This window comes from Oncorhynchus tshawytscha, linkage group LG30 (genome assembly GCF_018296145.1).
Source record: "Oncorhynchus tshawytscha isolate Ot180627B linkage group LG30, Otsh_v2.0, whole genome shotgun sequence".
In the NCBI taxonomy this organism is placed as follows: domain Eukaryota; kingdom Metazoa; phylum Chordata; class Actinopteri; order Salmoniformes; family Salmonidae; genus Oncorhynchus; species Oncorhynchus tshawytscha.
In genome coordinates, this window is record NC_056458.1 from 50,442,581 (window position 1) to 50,455,481 (window position 12,901).

General features: G+C 37.1%; 1 protein-coding gene across 4 annotated transcripts in view; it reads right to left on the reverse strand.

Annotated features, from left to right (window-relative positions):
* Positions 1-10,848, reverse strand: part of LOC112228225 (periostin) — a 55,181-nt gene extending 44,333 nt beyond the window's left edge. For all 4 annotated transcript variants that reach the window (XM_042309682.1, XM_042309684.1, XM_042309683.1 and 1 more), the window contains exons 1-2: positions 10,620-10,848; positions 7,140-7,241 (exon numbers count right to left, since the gene is read on the reverse strand). In XM_042309682.1, coding sequence (XP_042165616.1) covers positions 7,140-7,241; positions 10,620-10,738 — 221 coding nt within the window. In that variant the 5' untranslated portion in view covers positions 10,739-10,848. The remainder of the gene's footprint in view (positions 1-7,139; positions 7,242-10,619) is intronic.
* Positions 10,849-12,901: the final 2,053 nt, after the last annotated feature.

The window sequence follows — 12,901 nt, forward strand, 5'->3', positions numbered from 1 at the left end:
CACAGACATGGAGGGAGAGGAAAGGAGACAGGATAGCACAGACATGAGAGAGGGTGGAGGGAGAGGAAAGGAGACAGGATAGCACAGACATGAGAGAGGGTGGAGGGAGAGGAAAGGAGACAGGATAGCACAGACATGAGAGAGGGTGGAGGGAGAGGAAAGGAGACAGGATAGCACAGACATGAGAGAGGGAGAGGAAAGGAGACATGAGAGGGAAAAAGGGGTAGAAGGGAGAGAGAGATGGATGGATAGATAGAGATACAGACATAAACAGACATATATACATAATGAGAGAGAGAGAGAGAAAGCCACCTAAGAGCAGCTCCAGACCTCCAGGACCAGAGGGTCTGACTCAAACTTCCCCTGAACAGGCAGCTGATAGTTTTTTATTTATGTTTGTTTTATTTCACCTTTATTTAACCAGGTATTTATATATATATATAACCCTTTATTTAACCAGGTATTTATATGTATAACCCTTTATTTAACCAGGTATTTATATATATAACCCTTTATTTAACCAGGAATTTATATTTATAACCCTAACCCTTTATTTCACCTTTATTTAACCAGGTATTTATATATATAACCCTTTATTTAACCAGGTATTTATATATATAACTCTAACCCTTTATTTAACCAGGTATTTATATATATAACCCTTTATTTAACCAGGTATTTATATATATAACCCTTTATTTAACCAGGTATTTATATATATAACCCTTTATTTAACCAGGTATTTATATATATAACCCTAACCCTTTATTTAACCAGGTATTTATATATATATAACCCTAACCCTTTATTTAACCAGGTATTTATATATATAACCCTAACCCTTTATTTAACCAGGTATTTATATATATAACCCTTTATTTAACCAGGTATTTATATATATAACCCTAACCCTTTATTTAACCAGGTATTTATATATATAACCCTTTATTTAACCAGGTATTTATTTATGTAACCCTAACCCTTTATTTAACCAGGTATTTATATATATAACCCTTTATTTAACCAGGTATTTATATATATAACCCTTTATTTAACCAGGTATTTATATATATAACCCTTTATTTAACCAGGTATTTATATATATAACCCTAACCCTTTATTTAACCAGGTATTTATATATATATAACCCTAACCCTTTATTTAACCAGGTATTTATATATATAACCCTAACCCTTTATTTAACCAGGTATTTATATATATAACCCTTTATTTAACCAGGTATTTATATATATAAACCTAACCCTTTATTTAACCAGGTATTTATATATATAACCCTTTATTTAACCAGGTATTTATATATGTAACCCTAACCCTTTATTTAACCAGGTATTTATATATATATATAACCCTTTATTTAACCAGGTATTTATATGTATAACCCTTTATTTAACCAGGTATTTATATATATAACCCTTTATTTAACCAGGAATTTATATTTATAACCCTAACCCTTTATTTCACCTTTATTTAACCAGGTATTTATATATATAACCCTTTATTTAACCAGGTATTTATATATATAACCCTTTATTTAACCAGGTATTTATATATATAACCCTTTATTTAACCAGGTATTTATATATATAACCCTTTATTTAACCAGGTATTTATATATATAACCCTTTATTTAACCAGGTATTTATATATATAACCCTTTATTTAACCAGGTATTTATATATATAACCCTTTATTTAACCAGGTATTTATATATATAACCCTTTATTTAACCAGGTATTTATATATATAACCCTTTATTTAACCAGGTATTTATATATATAACCCTAACCCTTTATTTAACCAGGTATTTATATATATAACCCTAACCCTTTATTTAACCAGGTATTTATATATATAACCCTAACCCTTTATTTAACCAGGTATTTATATATATAACCCTAACCCTTTATTTAACCAGGTATTTATATATATAACCCTTTATTTAACCAGGTATTTATATATATAACCCTTTATTTAACCAGGTATTTATTTATGTAACCCTAACCCTTTATTTAACCAGGTATTTATATATATAACCCTTTATTTAACCAGGTATTTATATATATAACCCTTTATTTAACCAGGTATTTATATATATAACCCTAACCCTTTATTTAACCAGGTATTTATATATATAACCCTAACCCTTTATTTAACCAGGTATTTATATATATATAACCCTAACCCTGTATTTAACCAGGTATTTATATATATAACCCTTTATTTAACCAGGTATTTATATATATAACCCTAACCCTTTATTTAACCAGGTATTTATATATATATAACCCTAACCCTTTATTTAACCAGGTATTTATATATATAACCCTAACCCTTTATTTAACCAGGTATTTATATATATAACCCTTTATTTAACCAGGTATTTATATATATAAACCTAACCCTTTATTTAACCAGGTATTTATATATATAACCCTTTATTTAACCAGGTATTTATATATGTAACCCTAACCCTTTATTTAACCAGGTATTTATATATCTAACCCTTTATTTAACCAGGTATTTATATATATAACCCTTTATTTAACCAGGTATTTATATACATAACCCTTTATTTAACCAGGAATTTATATTTATAACCCTAACCCTTTATTTAACCAGGTATTTATATATATAACCCTAACCCTTTATTTAACCAGGTATTTATATATATAACCCTAACCCTTTATTTAACCAGGTATTTATATATATAACCCTTTATTTAACCAGGTATTTATATATATAACCCTAACCCTTTATTTAACCAGGTATTTATATATATAACCCTAACCCTTTATTTAACCAGGTATTTATATATATAACCCTAACCCTTTATTTAACCAGGTATTTATATATATAACCCTAACCCTTTATTTAACCAGGTATTTATATATATAACCCTAACCCTTTATTTAACCAGGTATTTATATATATATAACCCTAACCCTTTATTTAACCAGGTATTTATATATATAACCCTTTATTTAACCAGGTATTTATATATATAACCCTTTATTTAACCAGATATTTATATATATAACCCTTTATTTAACCAGGTATTCATATATAACCCTAACCCTTTATTTAACCAGGTATTTATATATATACCCCTTTATTTAACCAGGTATTTATATATATAACCCTTTATTTAACCAGGTATTTATATATATAACCCTTTATTTAACCAGGTATTTATATATATAACCCTAACCCTTTATTTAACCAGGTATTTATATATATAACCCTTTATTTAACCAGGTATTTATATATATAACCCTTTATTTAACCAGGTATTTATATATATAACCCTTTATTTAACCAGGTATTTATATATATAACCCTAACCCTTTATTTAACCAGGTATTTATATATATATAACCCTAACCCTTTATTTAACCAGGTATTTATATATATAACCCTAACCCTTTATTTAACCAGGTATTTATATATATAACCCTTTATTTAACCAGGTATTTATATATATAACCCTAACCCTTTATTTAACCAGGTATTTATATATATAACCCTTTATTTAACCAGGTATTTATTTATGTAACCCTAACCCTTTATTTAACCAGGTATTTATATATATAACCCTTTATTTAACCAGGTATTTATATATATAACCCTTTATTTAACCAGGTATTTATATACATAACCCTTTATTTAACCAGGAATTTATATTTATAACACTAACCCTTTATTTAACCAGGTATTTATATATATAACCCTAACCCTTTATTTAACCAGGTATTTATATATATAACCCTAACCCTTTATTTAACCAGTATTTATTTATATATATAACCCTAACCCTTTATTTAACCAGGTATTTATATATATAACCCTAACCCTTTATTTAACCAGGTATTTATATATATAACCCTTTATTTAACCAGGTATTTATATATATAACCCTAACCCTTTATTTAACCAGGTATTTATATATATAACCCTAACCCTTTATTTAACCAGGTATTTATATATATAACCCTAACCCTTTATTTAACCAGGTATTTATATATATATAACCCTAACCCTTTATTTAACCAGGTATTTATATATATAACCCTTTATTTAACCAGGTATTTATATATATAACCCTTTATTTAACCAGGTATTTATATATATAACCCTTTATTTAACCAGATATTTATATATATAACCCTTTATTTAACCAGGTATTTATATATATAACCCTAACCCTTTATTTAACCAGGTATTTATATATATAACCCTAACCCTTTATTTAACCAGGTATTTATATATATAACCCTTTATTTAACCAGGTATTTATATATAACCCTAACCCTTTATTTAACCAGGTATTTATATATATAACCCTAACCCTTTATTTAACCAGGTATTTATATATATAACCCTAACCCTTTATTTAACCAGGTATTTATATATATATAACCCTAACCCTTTATTTAACCAGGTATTTATATATATAACCCTTTATTTAACCAGGTATTTATATATATAACCCTTTATTTAACCAGGTATTTATATATATAACCCTTTATTTAACCAGGTATTTATATATATAACCCTTTATTTAACCAGATATTTATATATATAACCCTTTATTTAACCAGGTATTTATATATATAACCCTAACCCTTTATTTAACCAGGTATTTATATATATAACCCTTTATTTAACCAGGTATTTATATATATAACCCTTTATTTAACCAGGTATTTATATATATAACCCTTTATTTAACCAGGTATTTATATATATAACTCTAACCCTTTATTTAACCAGGTATTTATATATAACCCTTTATTTAACCAGGTATTTATATATATAACCCTTTATTTAACCAGGTATTTATATATATAACCCTTTATTTAACCAGGTATTTATATATATAACCCTAACCCTTTATTTAACCAGGTATTTATATATATATAACCCTAACCCTTTATTTAACCAGGTATTTATATATATAACCCTAACCCTTTATTTAACCAGGTATTTATATATATAACCCTTTATTTAACCAGGTATTTATATATATAACCCTAACCCTTTATTTAACCAGGTATTTATATATATAACCCTTTATTTAACCAGGTATTTATTTATGTAACCCTAACCCTTTATTTAACCAGGTATTTATATATATAACCCTTTATTTAACCAGGTATTTATATATATAACCCTTTATTTAACCAGGTATTTATATATATAACCCTTTATTTAACCAGGTATTTATATATATAATATAACCCTAACCCTTTATTTAACCAGGTATTTATATATATATAACACTAACCCTTTATTTAACCAGGTATTTATATATATAACCCTAACCCTTTATTTAACCAGGTATTTATATATATAACCCTTTATTTAACCAGGTATTTATATATATAAACCTAACCCTTTATTTAACCAGGTATTTATATATATAACCCTTTATTTAACCAGGTATTTATATATGTAACCCTAACCCTTTATTTAACCAGGTATTTATATATATAACCCTTTATTTAACCAGGTATTTATATATATAACCCTTTATTTAACCAGGTATTTATATATATAACCCTTTATTTAACCAGGTATTTATATTTATAACCCTAACCCTTTATTTAACCAGGTATTTATATATATAACCCTAACCCTTTATTTAACCAGGTATTTATATATATAACCCTAACCCTTTATTTAACCAGGTATTTATATATATAACCCTAACCCTTTATTTAACCAGGTATTTATATGTATATAACCCTAACCCTTTATTTAACCAGGTATTTATATATATAACCCTCTATTTAACCAGGTATTTATATATATAACCCTTTATTTAACCAGGTATTTATATATATAACCCTAACCCTTTATTTAACCAGGTATTTATATATATATATAACCCTAACCCTTTATTTAACCAGGTATTTATATATATAACCCTAACCCTCTATTTAACCAGGTAGGCCAGTTTAGAACAAGTTCTCATTTACACCTGTGACCTGGTCAAGATAAAGCAAAGCAGTGAGACACAGACAACACAGAGTTACACATAAACAAACATACAGTCAATAACACAATAGAAACATCTGTATACAGTGTGTGCAAATGTAGTAAGATTAGGGAGGTAAGGCAATAACTAGGTCGCAGTGGAGAAATAATTACAATTTAGCAATTAAACTAAATTTCCTTTAATTAGGAAGAGATTTGTTCCTTTTTATTTAACTAGGCATGTCAGTTAAGAACAAATTCTTATTTTCAATGACGGCCTTGGAACAGTGGGTTAACTGCCTGTTCAGGGGTAGAACGACAGATTTGTACCTTGTCAGCTCGGGGATTTGAACTTGCAACCTTGTAGGTTACTAGTCCAATGCTCTAAACACTAGGCTACCCTGCGCCCCTTTAATTAGGAAGAGATAGGTTCCTTTAATTAGGAAGAGATAGGTTCCTTTAATTAGGAAGAGATAGGTTCCTTTAATTAGGAAGAGATAGGTTCCTTTAATTAGGAAGAGATAGGTTCCTTTAATTAGGAAGAGATAGGTCCCTTTAATTAGGAAGAGATGGTTGCTTCACCTACAGTCCAATACCTCTTTCACACCACAGGCAGTTGAGATGTAGCAGGGTGTTGCGTTCGCTCTTCCTAGAGGCGTGTGTAACATGTACCCACAGCTGCTAGCCCTCCAAAGCTAGGAGGGTTGTTGGTTGGTTGGTTTGTCATAATAGGGTGGCAGGGTAGCCTAGTGGTTAGAGCGTTGGAATAGTAACCAGAAGGTTGCAAGTTCAAATACCCAAGGTACAAATCTGTTGTGCTGCCCCTGAACAAGGTAATTAACCCGCTGTCATTAAAAATGTGTTCTTCACTGATTTTCATAGTTAAATAAAGATAAAATCATCTATAAACTCTTTGCTAAAAGGTGCAATCAAGAACCTAAATGTGTTCTTCGGTTGTCCTCATAGAATAAACTATTGAAGAACCTTTTTTGGTTCCAAATCGAATCCTGTCCTCAGAGGGTTCTACATGGAACCCAAAAAGGAACTAGAAAGGATTCTGGGGTTCTCTCTCTCTCTCTCTGTGTGTGTGTGTGTGTGTTTGTGTGTGTGTGTGTGTGTGTGTGTGTGTGTGTATAACTTACGTCTTCTTCCCACAGATAGAGCCTTTATACCAGGTCCTACATGTGCTGAAGTACTTCCTCTTCTTGGTCCCCATCACCTGCTGCATGGCACACACATTGGGTCTGGGGTAGAGGGAGAGGTGGGAAGAGAGAGGGCAGGGGAGGGGGAGCGGAGAGGGAGGAGGGGGGGGTCCGGAAGGAGGCAAAGGAGAGAAATGGTGAAGGGAGTAGGGAGTAGGGGAAGAGGTTTGAGGAGGGAGGAGGGGAAGAGGTGGGTGGAGGGGAAGAGGTGGGGGGGAGGGAGGAGGGGAAGAGGTGGGAGCAGGGGAAGAGGTGGGAGGAGGGAGCAGAGGAAGAGGTGGGAGGAGGGGAAGAGGTGGGAAGAAGGGAAGAGGTGGGAGGAGGGAGTAGGTGAAGAGGTGGGAGGTGGGAGTAGGGGAAGAGGTGGGAGGAGGGGAAGAGGTGGGAGGAGGGTGTAGAAGAAGAGGTGGGAGGAGGGAGTAGGTGAAGATGTGGGATGAGGGAGGAGGGGAAGAGGTGGGATGAGGGAGCAGGGGAAGAGGTGGGAGGAGGGGAAGAGGTGGGAGGAGGAAGGAGGGGAAGACGTGGGAGGAGGGAGGAGGGGAAGAGGTGGGAGGAGGGAGGAGGGGAAGAGGTGGGAGGAGGGAGGAGGGGAAGAGGTGGGAGGGAGGGGAAGAGGTGGGAGGAGGGAGTAGGGGAAGAGGAGGGAGTAGGGGAAGAGGTGGGAGGAGGGAGTAGGGGAAGAGGTGGGAGGAGGGGAAGAGGTGGGAGGAGGGAGCAGGGGAAGAGGTGGGAGGAGGGGAAGAAGTGGGAGGAGGGAGTTGGGGAAGAGGTGGGAGGAGGGGAAGAGGTGGAAGGAGGGGAAGAGGTGGGAGGAGGGGCAGAGGTGTGAGGAGGGAGCAGGGGAAGAGGTGGGAGTAGGGGAGGAGGTGGGAGAAGGGAGTATGGGAAGAGGTGGGAGGAGGGAGCAGGGGAAGAGGTGTGAGGAGGGGAAGAGGTGGGAGGAGGAAAAGAGGTGGGAGGAGGTGGGAGGTGGGAGCAGGGAGCAGGGAGGAGGGGAAGAGGTGGGAGCAGGGGAAGAGGTTTGAGGAGGGAAGAGGGGAAGATGTGGGAGTAGGGAGTAGGGAGGAGGGGAAGAGGTGGGAGGAGGGGAAGAGGAGGGAGGAGGGAGGAGGAGAAGAGGTGTGAGTAGGGAGTAGGGGAAGAGGTGGGAGGAGGGAGTAGGGGAAGAGGTGGGAGGAGGGAGTAGGGTGAGTATATTAATTAGCATTCATTGCAAACATTTTCCTCCCCATATACACGTCATTCAACAACTATGAATGACAATGGGGAACCGTATTTAATTTCCCTGCCTAAATCAATGTTTCATTCGATGCCTCTGACCTCTTTTTTTGAAACAGTTTGGGGTTCATGGAATTATACTCTGTTTAATATGCACCACAATATAAAATAATGATTTCAAATTATGCACATAACTTTGTTAAATCATCTGTAGACACATATCCCTGCCAAGAGCTTCAACATGACTACTAACCATCTGTTTCTTAGTAGAATGTATGGAGTATAGAAACGTATATTCTTAGTATATATAAAGTATACTCTTAGTAGATATAAAGTATGCTCTTAGTATAAATAAAGTATACTCTTAGTATATATAAAGTATGCTCTTAGTATTTATAAAGTAAACTCTTAGTATAAATAAAGTATATTCTTAGTATATATAAAGTATACTCTTAGTATATATAAAGTATACTCTTAGTATTTATAAAGTATAGTCTTCGTATATATAAAGCGTATGCTTTGTATATATAAAGTGTACTCTTAGTATATATAAAGTATACTCTTAGTATATGTAAAGTATACTCTTAGTATATATAAAGTATACTCTTAGTATTTATAAAGTATACTCTTAGTATATATAAAGTATACTCTTAGTAAATATAAAGTATATTCTCAGTAAAAGGTATTGGAGTGAAACCTCTGCTTCAGATTGTTTTAAACAGTTCAAATCCTTTGAAGTTCAGCGTTTCAGAATGATTGACAGGCGATGTTCCCTCTTTAGTGGGCACTGTGTTCACGATAAACGCTGTGTAAATCGGCTCAATCGGAAATCACCTTTTTCGTTAAAGATTGCGCACTCTGTGACGCTTCAGCAATGAAGAGCGGGGTGGCAGGGTAGCCTAGTGGTTAGAGCATTGGACTAGTAACCAGAAGGTTGCGAGTTCAAACCCCCGAGCTGACAAGGTACAAATCTGTCAATCTGCTCCTGAACAGGCAGTTAACCCACTGTTCCTAGGCCGTCATTGAAAATAAGAATTTGTTCTTAACTGACTTGCCTAGTTAAAGAAAGGTTAAAAAAAGTATTTTAAAAAGTGCAGCCCTTCATCTCTAGATTGTTTTCTAGAATTACAGAGGCTGTATGAATTAATGTAGCTAGGTGCTACAGTATATAAATGATAAAACCTTTTCCGTTCTGTTAGGTTAAGTAACACAATATAATGTCACTGAACATCCCGTTCAGTTATGGGACAGACTATGACGTGTACCACAACAGGTCATCTGGTGTATTACTCTGTTATTCTAGATCACCTTAATCCTTTCTTTCTTTCTCTCTGTCTGTGTCCCTCTATGTCCTCAGAGCACTGTCTCACTCTTAATCTTTCCTTCTCTCTCCGTCTCTCCCTTTCCCCTCTCTCCATCTCTCCCTTTCCCCTCTCTCCATCTCTCCCTTTCCCCTCTCTCCGTCTCTCCCTTTCCCCTCTCTCCATCTCTCCCTTTCCCCTGTCTCTCCATCTCTCCCTTTCCCCTCTCTCCGTCTCTCCCTTTCCCCTCTCTCCATCTCTCCCTTTCCCCTCTCTCCATCTCTCCCTTTCCCCTCTCTCCGTCTCTCCCTTTCCCCTCTCTCCATCTCTCCCTTTCCCCTCTCTCCATCTCTCCCTTTCCCCTCTCTCTGTCTCTACCTTTCCCCTCTCTCCATCTCTCCCTTTCCCCTCTCTCCATCTCTCCCTTTCCCCTATCTCTCTCTCTCTCCATCTCTCAATGTCCCCTCTCTTTCTCTTCATCTCTCCCTGTCCCCTATTGCTCTCTTTCTCTCCATCTCTCCCTGTACCCTATCGCTCTCTCTCTCTCTCCATCTCTCCCTGTCCCCTATTGCTCTCTCTCTCTCTCTCTCTCTCCATCTCTCCCCGTCCCCTATCGCTCTCTCTCTCCATCTCTCCCTGTCCCCTATCGCTCTCTCTCTCCATCTCTCCATCTCTCCCTGTCCCCTATCGCTCTCTCTCTCTCCATCTCTCCATCTCTCCCTGTCCCCTATCGCTCTCTCTCTCTCTCCATCTCTCCCTGTCCCCTATTGCTCTTTCTCTCTGTCCCACTGCCCCCATCTCTTTCTATCCCCATACCCCCCTGTTCCGTTTAACCCCATGTCCTCCATCTCTTTCCATCTCTCTGTGTCTCCCACCCTGTCCCCATCATGGTCCTTACCCCTGGAGTCTGGCCCGGATACGACTGTGTGTCACAATTTTGTCGTAGGCTGAAGAATCCACTCTATCCACAGAGCTGAGCGTACAGAGCGCTAACACAGCCACAAACACTAGCTTCATCCTCGGGTCGTCTCTGTCTGTTTCTCTCCAGAGTAGGTCACACACACTGTAGTCACACACACTGTGGTCACACACTCACTCCTCTCCAAAATGCACAGGAGAAATGGGAGTGCTCACAGGAGTGGGAGGTTTTATACCAGTACTCTCTTTACACCACCCCCCTCCTTATTTAACTCTCTCAATCTCAACTCTCTCTCCCTCTCTTTCTCTCGCTCTCTCTGTCTCTTTCTCTCGCTCTCTCTCTCAATCTCAACTCTCTCTCCCTCTCTTTCTCTCGCTCTCTCTCCCTCTCTTTCTCTCGCTCTCTCTCGCTCTCTCTCTCTCTCTCTCTCTCTCTCTCTCTCTCTCTCTCTGTCTCTCTCAATCTCAACTCTCTCTCTCTGTCTCTCTCTGTTTCTCTGTCTCTCTCTCTCTCTCTGTCTCTCTCTCTCTCTCTCTCTCAATCTCAACTCTCTCTCTCTTTCTCTCGCTCTCTCTCTCTCAATCTCAACTCTCTCTCTCTTTCTCTCTCTCTCTCTCTCTCTCTGTCTCTCTCTGTCCCTCTCAATCTCAACTCTCTCTCTCTCTCTCTCTCTGTCTCTGTCTCTCTCTGTCTCTCTGTCTCTCTCTCTCTCTCTCTCTCTCTCTCTGTCTCTGTATCTGTCTCTCTCTCTGTTAAAATTCAAGGGCTTTATTGGCATGGGAAACATGTGTTAACATTGCCAAAGCAAGTGAGGTAGATAATATACAAAAGTGAAATAAACAATAAAAATTAACAGTAAACATTACACATACAGAAGTTTCAAAACAATAAAGACATTACAAATGTCATATTATATATATATTTATATATAGTGTTGTAACAATGTACAAATGGTTAAAGTACACAAGGGAAAATAAATAAGCATAAATATGGGTTGTATTTTCAATGGTGTTTGTTCTTCACTGGTTGCCATTTTCTTGTGGCACCAGGTCACAAATCTTGCTGCTGTGATGGCACACTGTGGAATTTCACCCAGTAGATATGGGAGTCTCTCTCTCTCTCTCTCTCTGTCTCTCTCTCTCTCTCTCTCTATTCAGTAGATATGGGAGTCTCTCTCTCTCCCTCTCTCTCCCTTTCTTTACCTCTCTCCCTCCCTCTACCTCTCCCTCTACTCACCCTTCCCACCCCCTACTTTTGACCAGAGCTCAATGAGTCCGGATGCCATTTGGGACTCCCGCCTACTGTACATATCTGAGAGACGTACGTAATGACTACGACGGTAAGACCGATTATTCTTTCTGTTCATAACTGTCTCAGCCTGTCATCCCAGTGTCTCCAAGCCTTTCACTAACAGTATAGTTACTGTAACAGAAGTGAAGCTGTCTGTTTCAGATGGATCCTTTATTTTTTTCATCGTTATTTTGGCAGTGAGTCCCATTGAGACCAAGATGTATTTTTTAAAGGAGTCTTGCATGACAAGACCAGCAGCAAAAATACAAAATAAAAGTTAGAGACAAAATACAATGTATTTTTCTTTCTGTATCTGACCATATAGACCAGAAGGGAAGCTGAAGTCGTCTTCAAGACAGTCTGACAGTCTCCTACCTACCATCTATACCTGCCTTTCCTTCGATCCATCTCCCCTCTTTTCTCTCCCTCTCTGCTCCTGAAGTCAGGGGTTTTCAAACCTCACCTCAGGGACCTCTAACCATTCCAACCTCTCCTTAGGGACCGCCAACCTCACCTCAGGGACCTCTAACCATTTCAAACCTCACCTCAGGGACCTCCAGCCATTCCAACATCTCCTCTGGGACATCCGGCCATTCCAAAACTCTCCTCAGGACCCCCAACATCTCCTCTGGGACATCCGGCCATTCCAAAACTCTCCTCAGGACCCCCAACATCTCCTCTGGGACATCCGGCCATTCCAAAACTCTCCTCAGGACCCCCAACATCTCCTCTGGGACATCCGGCCATTCCAAAACTCTCCTCAGGACCCCCAACATCTCCTCTGGGACATCCGGCCATTCCAAAACTCTCCTCAGGACCCCCAACATCTCCTCTGGGACATCCGGCCATTCCAAAACTCTCCTCAGGACCCCCAACATCTCCTCTGGGACATCCAGCCATTCCAAAACTCTCCTCAGGACCCCCAACATCTCCTCTGGGACATCCGGCCATTCCAAAACTCTCCTCAGGAC